Source organism: Xyrauchen texanus, chromosome 6, assembly GCF_025860055.1.
Source record: "Xyrauchen texanus isolate HMW12.3.18 chromosome 6, RBS_HiC_50CHRs, whole genome shotgun sequence".
Lineage (NCBI taxonomy): Eukaryota > Metazoa > Chordata > Actinopteri > Cypriniformes > Catostomidae > Xyrauchen > Xyrauchen texanus.
Window position 1 is genome coordinate 6,154,082 of NC_068281.1, and position 14,010 is coordinate 6,168,091.

Sequence of the window (14,010 nt, forward strand, 5' to 3'; positions counted from 1 at the left end):
AATCAAGTGTAACTCTCTTTTCAGCTGGATTTATGAGCTAATCAATGATCAACCAACCGTTGCACACAACTGCAAGCGTGTGTGTTTTCTGAGTTCAACAGCAATGGCTTGTGCAAGGTCTGTAGGACAAAGGGCCATACTTAAGTGGCATGTGTAGCATTTGATGCGCATCCAAGCACGTGCCTTTAATAAGATCTTGCAGGTGCATGAGTATCATTATTAAGTGCATTATTGCATACTTAACTGGGTTTGTGTCGTAATTATCAGAAAATAAGATATCTGATGTCAATATCTCACAGACTGATGATATTAGCCATTAAATAAGTCTAGTCTAGTGTAGGCAGCTAGCTTCTTTTGTAAGGGGGACCAAACAATTAACACTCCTCATTTTAAAGCATAAAAAGGCTTGACTACCCCTCAAAGTGAATTCCAATAGAGTTTGACATTAGCATGTTGCTAAGCTAATGATTTGATACTCTTAAGCACAAAAATGTTTTTTTTTTTTTTTGATGGAACAATTTTATTACCGATACCTTTCAGAACTAAGTAAAATAAATTGCTATATTAAAATTGGATGTACATTTTCAATGAACTTGCTAAAATGCATTAGCCAGGGTTGGACTGGCCATAGGAGAACCAGGACTTTTTCCAGTGGGCCGGCCGTGAAACGGGGCTGAACGAAAGAGGTTTGGAACTAAATCAAAGAGTGTTTTGGTGAAAATGTGATCATGCTACCCATGTCAAACTCTGAGAAAGTGATCTAATGATCTTAGGACACACACTGATTTGTAAAAGTTCCCAGGTACATGACTAGGAATAAACAACAGACATCTAGATGGATGCAGATTAAGGCCCTATTTCTAATACTGTGTTCATTATATAGAACATTCCATAGATCATACAGAAAAGGGCACATTTTTATACATAAGTTACAAGAAGTGTTAAAATGAACAATAAATCATGGGTTCCATGACTAAAACCAAAACAAAATTTGGGGATGTGTATTATTGTAGATAATGACTGGTCACGTCACAGACACACAAACACCCAATGGCATAACACATTGGTTTTCCATCAACAAGACTCATGACATCTCTTGACTTTGTAGTCCTTTAGTTTGCTTTAGTTCTCTCATTGTGATCTCTCTCCTCTGGTTTTCCCTTCTTGTTTGCTCTCTCTTTCAGAGTCCAGAAGAAACAAAGGGGAATAAGACAGCTGTTATTGTCTTAAAATGGCAAATATTTGCTCAGAAAGTCCAAGAGTCCCCAAGACAATTTCTCTATCTTTTTCTTTCCATCTCCTATTGTGTCTTTCTAGAAAGGTGTATTAACCTTGAGTCTGTGTTTCATGACTTGTCATACTGCGTACAAAGTTCACTGTACAAAAAGGAAGAAATAAAACACAAAAAAACACACTGATTCCAGAAAGTTCTTAGTGCTCCTTAAGTTTCTGATAAAACTCAGTCTCCATACAAAGCTACACAGAACACAATATTTCATATGTGGTTGTGGCCATGTAACTCTTCTAACCAATGCGCTCTCTCTCTCTCTCTCTCTCTCTCTCTCTCAAATCTAGATTTAGGGCTGAGGTAAAACTGAGGTAAAGTCTTCAGCTCACTCAATAGAGAAAACATACAGACATAAAGTCACGATCACAAAAAAGCATCCCAAATATACCACAAAAATTATTTCTACCTACACATTTTGGTCAAAGCAATGCATCAAAATTGTTGTATTTGATCTCGTAGACACATGGCAAGGTGTAGATCTGAGCATTGGAACCAATCCCTAGGTACGCCGGGGGATCAGGGTGGTCCTTGCCCCCCAAATCATAAGCCAAGCCCACCCTGGCAACCAACCAAAACTGTCTGGCCTACCCTGAGAGTCCTATGACCCACCTTAGCTGGAAACAAACCCAATTGGATACAAACTGGACAAGTCCGACCAGTGGCGACAACACAGTAATGGTTCCAAGATGTTGTTGAGACTTGGGTAACTGTTCCGCATTTATTTGGACTAAACCATTGTCTCATATCCCAGCACAATTACCAAATGAAATGCTGTTATCAAATATACAAATCTGCTGAAAGTGGAAACCAGCTAAAATTAGTCTAAGTGTGAACAGATTCTGAGATATATAGAGTCTTTAAGATGACAGGCTGCTGTTCTTTCCTCCATCCGATAAAGACACAATAACATTTGGTCAGCCGTTCTCATAGTTAGACACTCAGCAAAAGTGACAGCCACTGGGAACAACACATCCTACGTATATTTCTATATTTGTAAGTAATAAAGAGAGAGAGAAAGAGAATTGAATTTGCTGCTTGTCTCTTAGTGAAAGAGGTCCATTTGGTCTGTCCTCATGCAATGTGTGACAGCAGTTCCTGACAAATGAGAAAAGCATAAAACAGGACAATGGGCAGATGAAGAAAGAAAGACAGAGAGCTGCTGTGGTTGGCCAAGACACGCCAACTCCGCACTCGATATGAGGATTCAGCCTCTCGCATTTCTACATATTCTTGCTCATCTCATCCGTCCTTTCTCTGCATTCACTGGCCAGTGGGCGTCCGATCACTTCCTCCCTTCCCGAGTAGGTGACTGTAGTCGGCCAGGTCAATCAGCCCCCGAGACCCATGAAGCACAGTACGCGTTAGTCCCGCAGGAAGCTGTGATGCTGGGGTGTAGTGGTGGCTGGTTGGGGGTAAGCCATGACTGCTGATGAAGTATCCTTCATGGGTCCAACAAAGAGGCTCTCCGCTGTACTCAATTTGGGTGCTGGGAGCCGACACCACCCTCCGTCGGTCGGGTGAGTCCTGGGGGGTCATGGGGTAGTTGTATTCGCCTGCTGACTTGCGAAGCAGGGTGCCTGGGCGTATGCCCGGATCACGGTACTTGGAGAGGGACACGTAACGTTGACGGTCAATGCCGGTTTCGATGGCCTCCTCATGGCGTCGCCCAGTGCCTTGTAGGAATTTTGAGCTGAGAAACAGGGCGGAAGGAGGAGGTGGGCACTGTGTTCCCACCGAGCTCAAGAAGGTCTGACTTTGGTCCCAGTTGGATCCAGAGTCAGACAGACGTAACCCGCGTTTCTGCTGCAGGGGTGTTTGCTCAGGCGTGGGCAGTAGACCAGGATCCAGGTCGCCTGCTTTCACCCATCCATTAGGCATGACGAAGAGTGTCTCACCCTGAGATCGTGGGCGGTCTGCGCCGCTATGTCGCGATACGCTCATAACAGAGCCACTCCTACTTTGCCCCATGATGCAACGCTCCTTCTCGCTCTTCCGCTGCCCATTGGAGGAGGGGGTGTTACTTTGCGAATGGTGGCGGTGTTTCTGGCCCATGATCCAGCACACAGCCAGACCAGAGAGCACTGCCCCAGTAGAGAATGCAGAAACTGCAGCGACCACCAACAGGTTCAAAGTAACGAGACTTTCAGGTTCATCCAAGAAACTTTCACGTAAAAGGCCTGCAGAGAGAGGAAAAAAATACAAAAACCACAATGAACAAAAAAAAAAAAAAGAGTTTGAGAGTAAAATATGATAAAATTCCTGAGTAGCAAATCTCTATTACAAACTACTACAAACACAGAACACAACAAGTGGGAAATTTATGAATGAATTGTGTTGATATTGTCGTTTATTTGAACTTTGTTTTAGCACCTCATTAATTGTGTCAGGCAAAAAGCACTGACAGTTGTAAATCTGATGGATTTTATAATGAGCCTCATTTGCACAGAAAGAAGGAATGTTTACAGAGAAAATAATGATCATGGCATAATTTAAATATGGATGTCACAAGGTAATACTGCATATAGTGCATGCTTAAAGGAATAGTTCACCCAAAAATAAAAATTGATCTCATAATTTACTCACTCTTATCCCATCTCATATGTGTATGACTTTTTTTTCATCTGCTGAACTCAAATGAAGATTTTTAGAATAATGTCTCAGCTGATTTGATCCATAGAATTCAAGTAGATGGGTGCCAACATGTTGAAGCTTAACATAAAAGTAATCCATAAGACTCCAGTGGTTAAATCAATATCTTCAGAAGTGATATGATGGTGTGGGTGAGAAACAGATCACTTTAACATTGTTCTTATGTTTTTGGTGATTTACATTCTTCATGCATATCTTCCCCTACTGGGCAGGGAGACAAATTTCAAGCTAAAAAGGTCTTCTTATTGATCTGTTTCTCACCCACACCTATCATATTACTTCTGAAGATATGGATTAAAACACTGGAGTCATATGGATTACTTTTATGATGCCTTTATGTGTTTTTTTAAATATAAAAATGTTGGCACTCATTCACTTACACTTGCAGCATTCACTCTGACCTTATATATTCATTTTGGTGACAATCTTAAATAAATGCTTGATTTTTATAGTAGCTATCTCTTGTCTCGCCTTCTGTTGTTATGGCTCAGAGTTGGGACCATAACACAAGGTTTACTGTTGTTTCCAAATCCTCCCCCCACAGACATGTCACCCAATCCGATGTCAGTAAACCCACACTTGCAAAATGGTTGACATGCCGAAAGCATTTTGGATTGGCTAGTTTTCATTGGCTTAGAAAAGTATGGTCTGCTCCTGTGACTCCCTTTTTTTCAGCCAAGAGCTGTCACATAGAAAGGTATCATATCTCAAGACACCTATTTCAGTGATATCTGTCAGGGACATTTTATGTGTGGTATTCTAAAATATTGGAAAAAAATCACCTCCTTTAAAGTCCTGCTTAATTGGAAAGTAAAATGTATATGCAAATATTGCTCATCAAACACTGTCCTTGTTTGCCCATAGCAACCTGTTCTATTCAGGTTTATATTGGAACACTTCAAAGTCAGTAAATGTAAGAAATAATATAAGCAGACTGGTCTAAAGAAATCGATGACATATTCAAAGAATGTTACAATTCTCAGAGCTAGTGACTCATAGTTTTCATAATCTCCATTCTAACCTTCCTTCTGGAATGTGTGGTTGTGTAATATTGGCCTTTTTCACTCAACAGCATTTCTTCTACTCTTTCTTCGACGGTTCCCAGTGAAATGTCCTTGGTTTTAACCTCTGTTTCCTCAGTCTTCATCTATTATCTTTTCACTCTCTCTGCTTTTTCTTTGCTGACTATTTCTTCTCTAGCGGTGTGTGTTTATGTGTGGGCTGTTAGCCATTTCAGAAATAAGAAGCTGTCAGAGTGTCTCCCTCAGTATCCACGCTGGTAAATGTCTTGAATGTGAAGTGAACTTTAGCTACTTGTTTGGTGAATCGCTCATTTGATTTAATATATATATGTATATAAAAATTTGAAATATTGTACAGATTTAGCTGTTTCAGAAGGAAATTGGTATTTTAATTCACCAAAGTATCATTCAGCTTATCACAAAGTTCAGTCAGAACATTACTGATGTAAAAAACAGCACATCACTATTTGAAAAAAGTAATTTTTATCAAATCTAGACAAGCCGCATTTCCAGCAGCCATCACACCAACACCTTATCCTTGAGTAATCATGCTAAATTGCTAATTCGGTACTAGAAAATCACTTGCCATTATATCAGACACAGTTGAAAGCTATTTGGTTTGTTAAATGAAGCTCCAGATTGTGTTTGTTTTTCAGTCGTCACAGTATGAAATAGACTGGCATGCCTTAAGGTCAATATTAGGTTAAAAAAAGGCAAAAATGAAACGGCTTTCTCTAGAAACTCGTCAGTCAATCATTGTTTTGAGGAATGAAGACTATACAATGCTTGAAATTGCCAAAAAAACTGAAGATTTCATGCAAAGGTGTACACTACAGTCTTCAAAGTCAAAGGACAACTGCCTCTAACAAGGACAGAAGGAGATGTGGAAGGCCAGATGTACAACTAAACAAGAGGATAAGTACATCAGAGTCTCTAGTTTGAGAAATAGATGCCTCACATGTCCTCAGCTGACACCTTCATTGAATTCTACCCGCTCAACACCAGTTTCATGTACAACAGTAAAGAGAAGACTCAGGGGTGCAGGTCTTATGGGACGAATTGCAAAGAAAAAGCCACTTTTGAAACAGAAGAACAAAAAGAAAAGATTAGAGTGGACAAAGAAACAGACATTGGACATCAGATGATTGGAAAAGAGTGTTATGGATCTTAACCCCATTGAGCTTTTGTGGGATCAGCAGGGTGAGCAGCGCCCGACAAGACAGCCACATCTATGGCAAGTGCTACAGGATGTGTGGGTATCAAGCTAAATGTCACCTGAGTATCTGGACAAACTGACAGCAAGAATGCCAAGGATCGGCAAAGCTGTCATTGCTGCATATGAAGTCTCATTGAAGTAGTTTAAGAAGTTCTGATAATTTTTTTCAAACTGTAATAGTAATTTTTCATGTTATTAATGTCCTGACTATACATTGTGATCAGTTGAATGCCACTTTGGTGAACAAAAGTAACAATTTCTTTCCATAAGCACAAAATCTATACATTACTCAAAAATTTTGTCTGGCAGTTTATATATACATATATATATATACAACAGTTATTTCCGGCCCTCTAATCTGATTGGACGAGAGACGTTCTATGAGCACTGATGGTCTGACACCATCAGCACTCAGACGCTTCACTGTGTGTGACTTCGCTTGTGTTCGTCATCCTAAACTAAAGTGTAAGAGCAGTGCATATGTGTTAATAGCTAATGTAGGCCATGTGTCTCTTTTTACATGTATTTCTTTTGACATTACATATGTTAGCCATCAGGTGGTGGCAAAAGATAATTTTTGTGTGTAATATGAGCCAGTTGGTGAAGTGAATCCGTTAGTCATTGTTTACATAGAACAGCACTCCTTGATCCCTCGTACATTACTACTACACTACTAAAGCTAGGAAATAGCTTTAAACGGCTTTAAATGAACAACTTCAGCATTAAGGCTCAGCACAGCTGAGAGACACAACAGACTGTTTGATTACAGAATTCAGCGTGCTTACCTCTTACTGGAGTATCCACATTGGATACATACTGTTTAAAATGGCGGAGGACATTGTGGTTTCTATAGGGAATGACTCTGGCACACCGGCTACCACGAAATAGAGAGGAATACCCCCACTTGGACAGCTATTTTACCACTGAGAAAGCATATCTTCAGAAAGCTGACAGCATCTCTGCTTGGGTGTGGCAACAGGTGATTGTACACGCTCCGTCTCTCTCTCTCTCTTCTCTCTCTCTCTCACACACACACACACATACACAAACATCCATCCATCCTTGTTTATTCAATAACTTGTTCGAACAGCACAAGCTGTGATACTATTTCTGAAGTGACATTTTTTAATTACTATTGAAGGCTTGGACGCGTCACTTGTTTTGAACCAGCAACAGTTGATTCTGATCGGTCACATAAGAAATAAGTTCCTTGCACAAATGTGTTTTTATGACCGTACACAGTTTTTTTAAATGTACTTTGTTACAATGTTCACTGAACTGTTGTGTATATATATGTAGATGTGCCTGTGTCTGTATGTGTGTGTGTTGTTTGCAGTCCTTACAAATAGGACTTTGTGCCATGCTAAAGTACTTTCATAAATACCATGGTACTATTTGATTGCCATATTCTTATACTATGTTTTTTTAATTTGCCCTTTTATATTCATAGTACAACTATAAATGGATAACTACATCTAAAAGGAGACAAATTCATATATACAGAAACACAAAACTAAAACACTCTTTTGTCCTTCTCTTTTCTGCTATTAAAATTGTCTAAGTCACAGCTGGGAATCTCAGCTCTCATTTTGTTCTCTCATTCAAACAACAGGAGTCCAAAAGATATAATAGTTAATTGAACCCATTTTCTTAATATTTGTTGCCTTTGCACATACAAGCACAATGCAGCAAGATTGCTGTTAATGTGTGCTTGTCCTCTAGATTCACCTCTGAATTCCACACAAACCCCTTGAGTGAGAAGAGAGGTGTCTGATGTTAGAGAGACTGTTTGATATACACTACAGTAAAAAGATTGGACACACCCACTCATTCTTTATTATTACTATTGTTCAAATTTTAGAATACTAGTAAAAATATCAAAACAAAAAATTATCACAACTTAATGAATAGGAATTATAGTGAACAAAAACTACTTCAGTCCAAAATGTAATTACAATTTTACTTTTGTAAAGAAAATCATATTTAGGTACAATTAATAATTGTTTACAAAATCTAATTTCAAGCATATAAGCATAAGCCTTTAGATCAAAATGTTTTTAAGATGTTGAGAAACAAATACAGTCAAGTGTGTTCAAGCATTTGACTCATAGTGTAGAGTAGATTACACATAGAGCATATTGGCACATGATATCGGCGGTATATATCAACTCTATATCAAGAATCAAGCATTAATAAACCATTTAGTAGTGCATAGCCAGAGTTTTGTATATTGGCATAAAGTCTAATCCATATTTACATCTTATTTTATGTCACTGAATAAGACAGAAAGAAACCATCTGACTGGCATGATGTTTAGGCATGGGTTAATCTGTAATGTGATACAATTCACACAGCAAAGCTGAATATACAGGTGTGGGAAAATATATTTTGTTAACTTCAGACTGATCTCAGTGAATTCGATGACAGGAGGTCAAAAGCTTTGCTGCTGAAATTGGTCTGTGCTTACCGAAATTCAAATCACTGCCCCCAGTGGCCGAAGCTGGGAAGGTTATTAAATGTATGGTTACACATGTGCTTTTACCACGTGTTACCATGTGAAATGTCCACAGGTTGGCGCCAAAAATTTTGTTATATTTTTTGTAGTAAATGATGCAATATAGTCAACAGGAATTCATATTTTATTAACCCTATTCCCTAACCCATCATGCCCAATGTGTATCACTAGAGTGTTCACGTCTGAAGTGATGCAAAAAAATTATTGTAAGGGGTGATAAATCATCTGAATGGGGTTGAATTCAGCATACATGTGGATTGCCAGTTTGATCATGTTGTATACTTGCTAATAAGTGTATCAAACAAAATTCTGAATATCTTTTAAGGTTTGAGACTACAAACTGGCAAATATTGGAACTTTAGGAACTAGTTCTTCTTCAGAAGTGTTTATTGTAGCAACCTGGGATCATGACTTTAATTCCTTTGAAAGACGTCTTACCATTTTCATTTTATAAATTTTATATGTGGACATATACAAATCTAGGCACCCTGTCTCCAAGAAGTGGCCTTAAGCTTGCCAATCAGATTCGAGCTGTTTTGAGAAAGCTCTTGTCATAGACGTGTTGTCTAATACTGAGACTAACCACTCTCTATCTAAACGTATTTTTGTTTTTGTTTTACAAGAGTGCAATTAATCTCTTCATTTTTACTGTTTCTCCCTCCATCATATCAACATGTCTAGATATTTCAGAAAGATCTCTTCAATTATATCCGTTTCGCCTCTCAATGTTTTGATTTCTCGCTGGGGAAATCAAAACATTATATTCTCTGTGTTAATTTTGCTCCTCCCTCGCCTTTGTCCATAAATCCATCCTTCAACCTCCAGATTTGTGTTGAATGTTAATTTAAAGCACAGTCAAGTAGTTCTGAGGAACAGGTGTTGGCTCTCTCTCTCTCTCTCTCTCTCTCTCTCTCTCTTGCTACCTCTTTCTTTTTTTAGTTCTCTATTTATATCTTGAGAGCAACTCACAAGTCATTTTCCTTGTAAGTACAAGCTTAAGCTTTTGTCCTTTACTAGTTGCTTGACAGATCTTGGGTAAAAGCCGAGGCAGATGTAGGCAACAAAAGGAAAAAGTCTGTCATCATTTACTGTCAGAATATCCCTCATGATATTCCAAACCCATATGACGTTCTTTCTTTCGTAGATTACAAAAGGCAATGTTTTGCAGAAAAGTCTACATTTGAGACTAACATCTCCTTTTGTGTTACATGTAAAATTGAAAAGGTACCCAGACTAGCTCTGTTGTGACATGTTTACATTTTGGTATAGTTCTTGTGTATATAGGGGGCATTTTTTCCCCTTTTTCACCCAATTTGGAATGTCCAATTCCCAATGCGCTCTAAGTCCTCGTGGTCGCATAGTGACTCGCCTCAATCCGGGTGGCGGAGAACGAATCCCAGCATCCTCAGCGTCTGAGACAGTCAATCTGCGTATTTTATCACGTGGACTATTGAGCGCGTTGCCACGGAGACATAGCGCATCTGGAGGCTTCACGCCATCCACCGCGGCATCCACGCTCAACTCACCATGCACTCAACTGAGAACGAACTACATAATAGCTACATGTGCTTCAAAACATAATACATGTTTACCCCATGTGACTCTACCCTCCCTAGCAACCGGGCCAATTTGGTTGCTTAGGAGACCTGGCTGGAGTCACACACCCTGGTATTCAAACTAGCGAACTCCATGGGTGGTAGACAGCATCTTTACCACTGAGCTACCCCAGGCCCCTAATTTTTGTATAGTTTTCCAGTAAAATATCAAATGATCCTTACATGAGAAAAAAGGAGCAATCTAGCAAAATATAGTGAGATTTATGCTTAAAACAAGAAAAAAATTATTTGCCAATGGGTTAAGAAAAATAAACAAATTTGAAGGAAAAACAAGCAGATTGTTCTTACCCCATTGGCAAAGGTTTTTTTTCTGAATTATGTAATTTGGCAAAAATCATTCAGTGTGTCCTTGACTTGATCCATTCTGCCCTATATGACTCAGCTGAATCTATATGTCTGCAGACATTTCCTCTGCTTTATAAACCTTGTCCATCTACACATCTGTGCCAGCTTATGTTCAAGTGCTCTTAGAGACTTAGAGACTGCTGTTCCAAGTTCTGCTGGACTAAATCAGACTGAACATATATAAGCTGTTCATTCAGAACCATGAAAACAGAAGAGAGTGTCTCATTTGCTGCCAGACGTCTAGCTTTGTGTTCCCAGACTTGCAAATACTATTTAGAGCGGAAAGCGAATCTAAGCTTTGTGCTTCTTTGAATGTTTGAAAACCTAAACCGATTTCAAGTTAATTCATCTTCTGTTTACATATCGTTCCACCTTTTTAAAAGCGTAAACACTGTAGCAATGGCACAGAAACGGCAAACAATTGGAGTCAATTGTGAAAAAGAAAAAACTCAACACTCTTTCAATATCTCGCCTGATTCAACCTGTGTCGTTGTTTCGACTTTTACTGTTAAACTAAACTTTCAAACCGGACTGGACCGGATCTTTTCTGTCTTTTGCATCTTTTTGTTAAAGACTGCTGGAGAATTGCCTCTGAGCAAAGGCTAAAGCAGGGGTTTACAAACTTTTTGATGGCAGGGACCCCCAAATATGATGATACTTTAGGGAGGGATCCCATTCCTAAAATATAAAGTCAGCAATTGTATTTTCATGCATAAAGACCCATTTATTAAAACATTTTCTTGAAAATATTTTGCATTAAACTGACAGTGTATTTTTCCCCCTACTAACTATTAGAGTAATGTTAAATGTATAAACCTTAACAAAAGTATTTTCAGTTCAATGGAAACTTACTTTCAGGGCTCTATTTTCGTGAGTGCGCATAGACTGTGCGCTGCATCTTACCAATTTTCGTAAGAGCACTAATTCTATGTGCAATTTTCATGCCAGCACAAAGCACAAGTGGCCATGGGTGGGAGTGTTAACAATGGGTGTTTTGCATGTCAATGAAGTGGTGCAAATTGCAATTTGCTATTTTTGTAAGAAATAGTTAATTGTGCTAATACGTTTTCAGCACGTCTGTTTTCAGCACAAAGTTCAAACTCAGTGCATTTGCAGTTTGGAGATTCCACCAGCAGGTTGTAATAAAGTTCGTCCAAACTCTGAAAATATAGTGGAACATCAAATTATGTCCCTGACGATCAGAGATGTATCCATTTTATGAAGCAAAACATTATTTCTATAATAAAGAATTATTCATGTTAATCTATCTTTAGGTCATGGTTTATATTTAAATTATTATTATTATTATGTTTATATTTAAAATTGTATTTATGATCTAATTTGCATTGGTATTTTTCCACCTGTTGTCATAAAGTGAGTTTTTAATCACTGCAAAAGCTGCACTAGGCATAATAGCCATGATTTGTGTCAATAGATGGAAATTATTAATAATAATTACATTCCCTAGAATTTAACAGAGAGTACTTCCAAATTTTGTAAGCATACAAAAGGAGCGTGTCCATATATATATATATATTATTCAAATTAATTGTATACAGTCCATTTACACAATCAGCTTCTTATGAATGTGTTGTTTTTGTTTAAATCGCCGGTGCTTGAGGGAATGGACTACATAATAGGACGTAGGCGCTGCAAAAACAGCCTGCGCGTTGTGCGTGCGATTTAGCCAAACCCACTAGCGCCAAGACTTTGTGCTTGCTTGCATGATAATACCAAAACTTCATGGCCATACCATTGACTGTGCTTATGACTTATGGTAAATTTGGTAGATGTGCATTTTTTTGTTTTTATTTTCTATTAAATTTTCCTCGGACCCCCTAGCCACCCCATTGTGGCCCCCTGGGGGTTTCTGGACCCCAGTTCGAAAACCCCCGCATTAAAGGACAGACCTGTTGGATGTATACCTGAAAGCTAGAAGGCACATTTACATCAGGCCTACCAAAAAGGTGCTCAAACTCACCATCACAGTCTCCGAGATGTGAGGTGTTGCCGAATTCAATGTCCTGCACAAAAGGTAATCTGCAAAACAGGAGACAATGTATTTGAACATGAATCATGCACAGATTCACAGATTTGTTTGACCATGTAAGTCCTGAAATATACTCTAGTCTACACAAATACGTGAACCAGTGTTTCCTGCACAGCTGTTGAATCTACAGTTCCATGGAAAAAAGAATCATATTTCAACATAATACCTAAGTTGTGAGCTTGCCATCTGCATTGAATGAGTTGTTGCATTTGCCAAGTACTCACTTTCTGGCCTAACAAAATGTATTGGAGTGTCCAAGCTTTGTCTGTAAGTGTGTTTGTGTGTGTTTAATATTTCACCTGGTGCCAGGCCTCAGGAGTGAACAGGTGCTTCCTCGGGTCCAGCCGCAGTACGGATCTCTGGACGCAATGCAGTTCCTACACAAACACAAACAAACATACAGAATGTTTCTCTGTGTTATTGCAGAGCATAATACCCACCTCCTATATACTGAATACACATTTCAAACAGACAATAATTATTGGGATTGACAGAGATTTCATGTACAGAGACTGTATGAACTGAAGATAGAAAGAGAATCAGACTGACATAGTTTTCACTATTGTCTCATATTCTCTCAAATCATTCCTCTTCAGCTATGTATATAGTCTTCAAGGTTAAAGCTTCAACTCTCTGCAGACAACACATTGAAGGCATGTGTGTGTGCCACCCAAGGTAAGAAGTAACTGATGCAAAAGCACATGCACATGTTGCTTATGGTCATGGTGCTTCAGACGTGCAAACTGCACTGGAGAGATTTGTGTTGGAGCAGATGGTTAGATTGAGCCATACCACATTCCCTCATGATGACAGAACGACAGCCGACTCAATCAAACCATTCCATTAATCACGGCTCAATTACAGCACAGATTTAGTGCATCACAGGAAGAGATTGGTCCTGTATCCAAATGTGCGATACAGGACCAAACCCAGCAAGAGTATGTGTGAGAGAGCCTGTGTGTGTGTTTTATCTAAAGGAAATTGTAAAAGCTGGTTAACAGTAAATTCAAAGCCGCTGATGAAGCAGCGTGTGTTTGGGTGGCATTATTTAAAATGGGAAATGGCAGTGTGTGTGTGTGAGTGAGAGTGTAAATGTGTGGAAGTTAACTTGACTCTATTTGTATACAGTATGTATTGAATTATATGCACTGAATCAAAGTAAATCTGTGTGTATACAGTACATGCGGAAGTGACTGTGCTTGTGCATATTTGTGCATAGAGGAAACTGGGGCTAGTTATCATACTTTTTACTCCAGTGAATATTTCTCAGAGTAGGTTTATTTTTGAAAGTCAATAATTGGATACAAAT

General features: G+C 38.8%; 1 protein-coding gene across 1 annotated transcript in view; it reads right to left on the bottom strand.

The window, feature by feature from the left end:
• Window positions 1–547: 547 nt before the first annotated feature.
• Window positions 548–14,010, bottom strand: part of LOC127645083 (semaphorin-6B-like) — a 151,929-nt gene continuing 138,466 nt past the window's right edge. The window contains exons 15-17 of the mRNA XM_052128602.1: window positions 13,001–13,078; window positions 12,633–12,691; window positions 548–3,465 (exon numbers count right to left, since the gene is read on the bottom strand). Coding sequence (XP_051984562.1) covers window positions 2,549–3,465; window positions 12,633–12,691; window positions 13,001–13,078 — 1,054 coding nt within the window. The 3' untranslated portion in view covers window positions 548–2,548. The remainder of the gene's footprint in view (window positions 3,466–12,632; window positions 12,692–13,000; window positions 13,079–14,010) is intronic.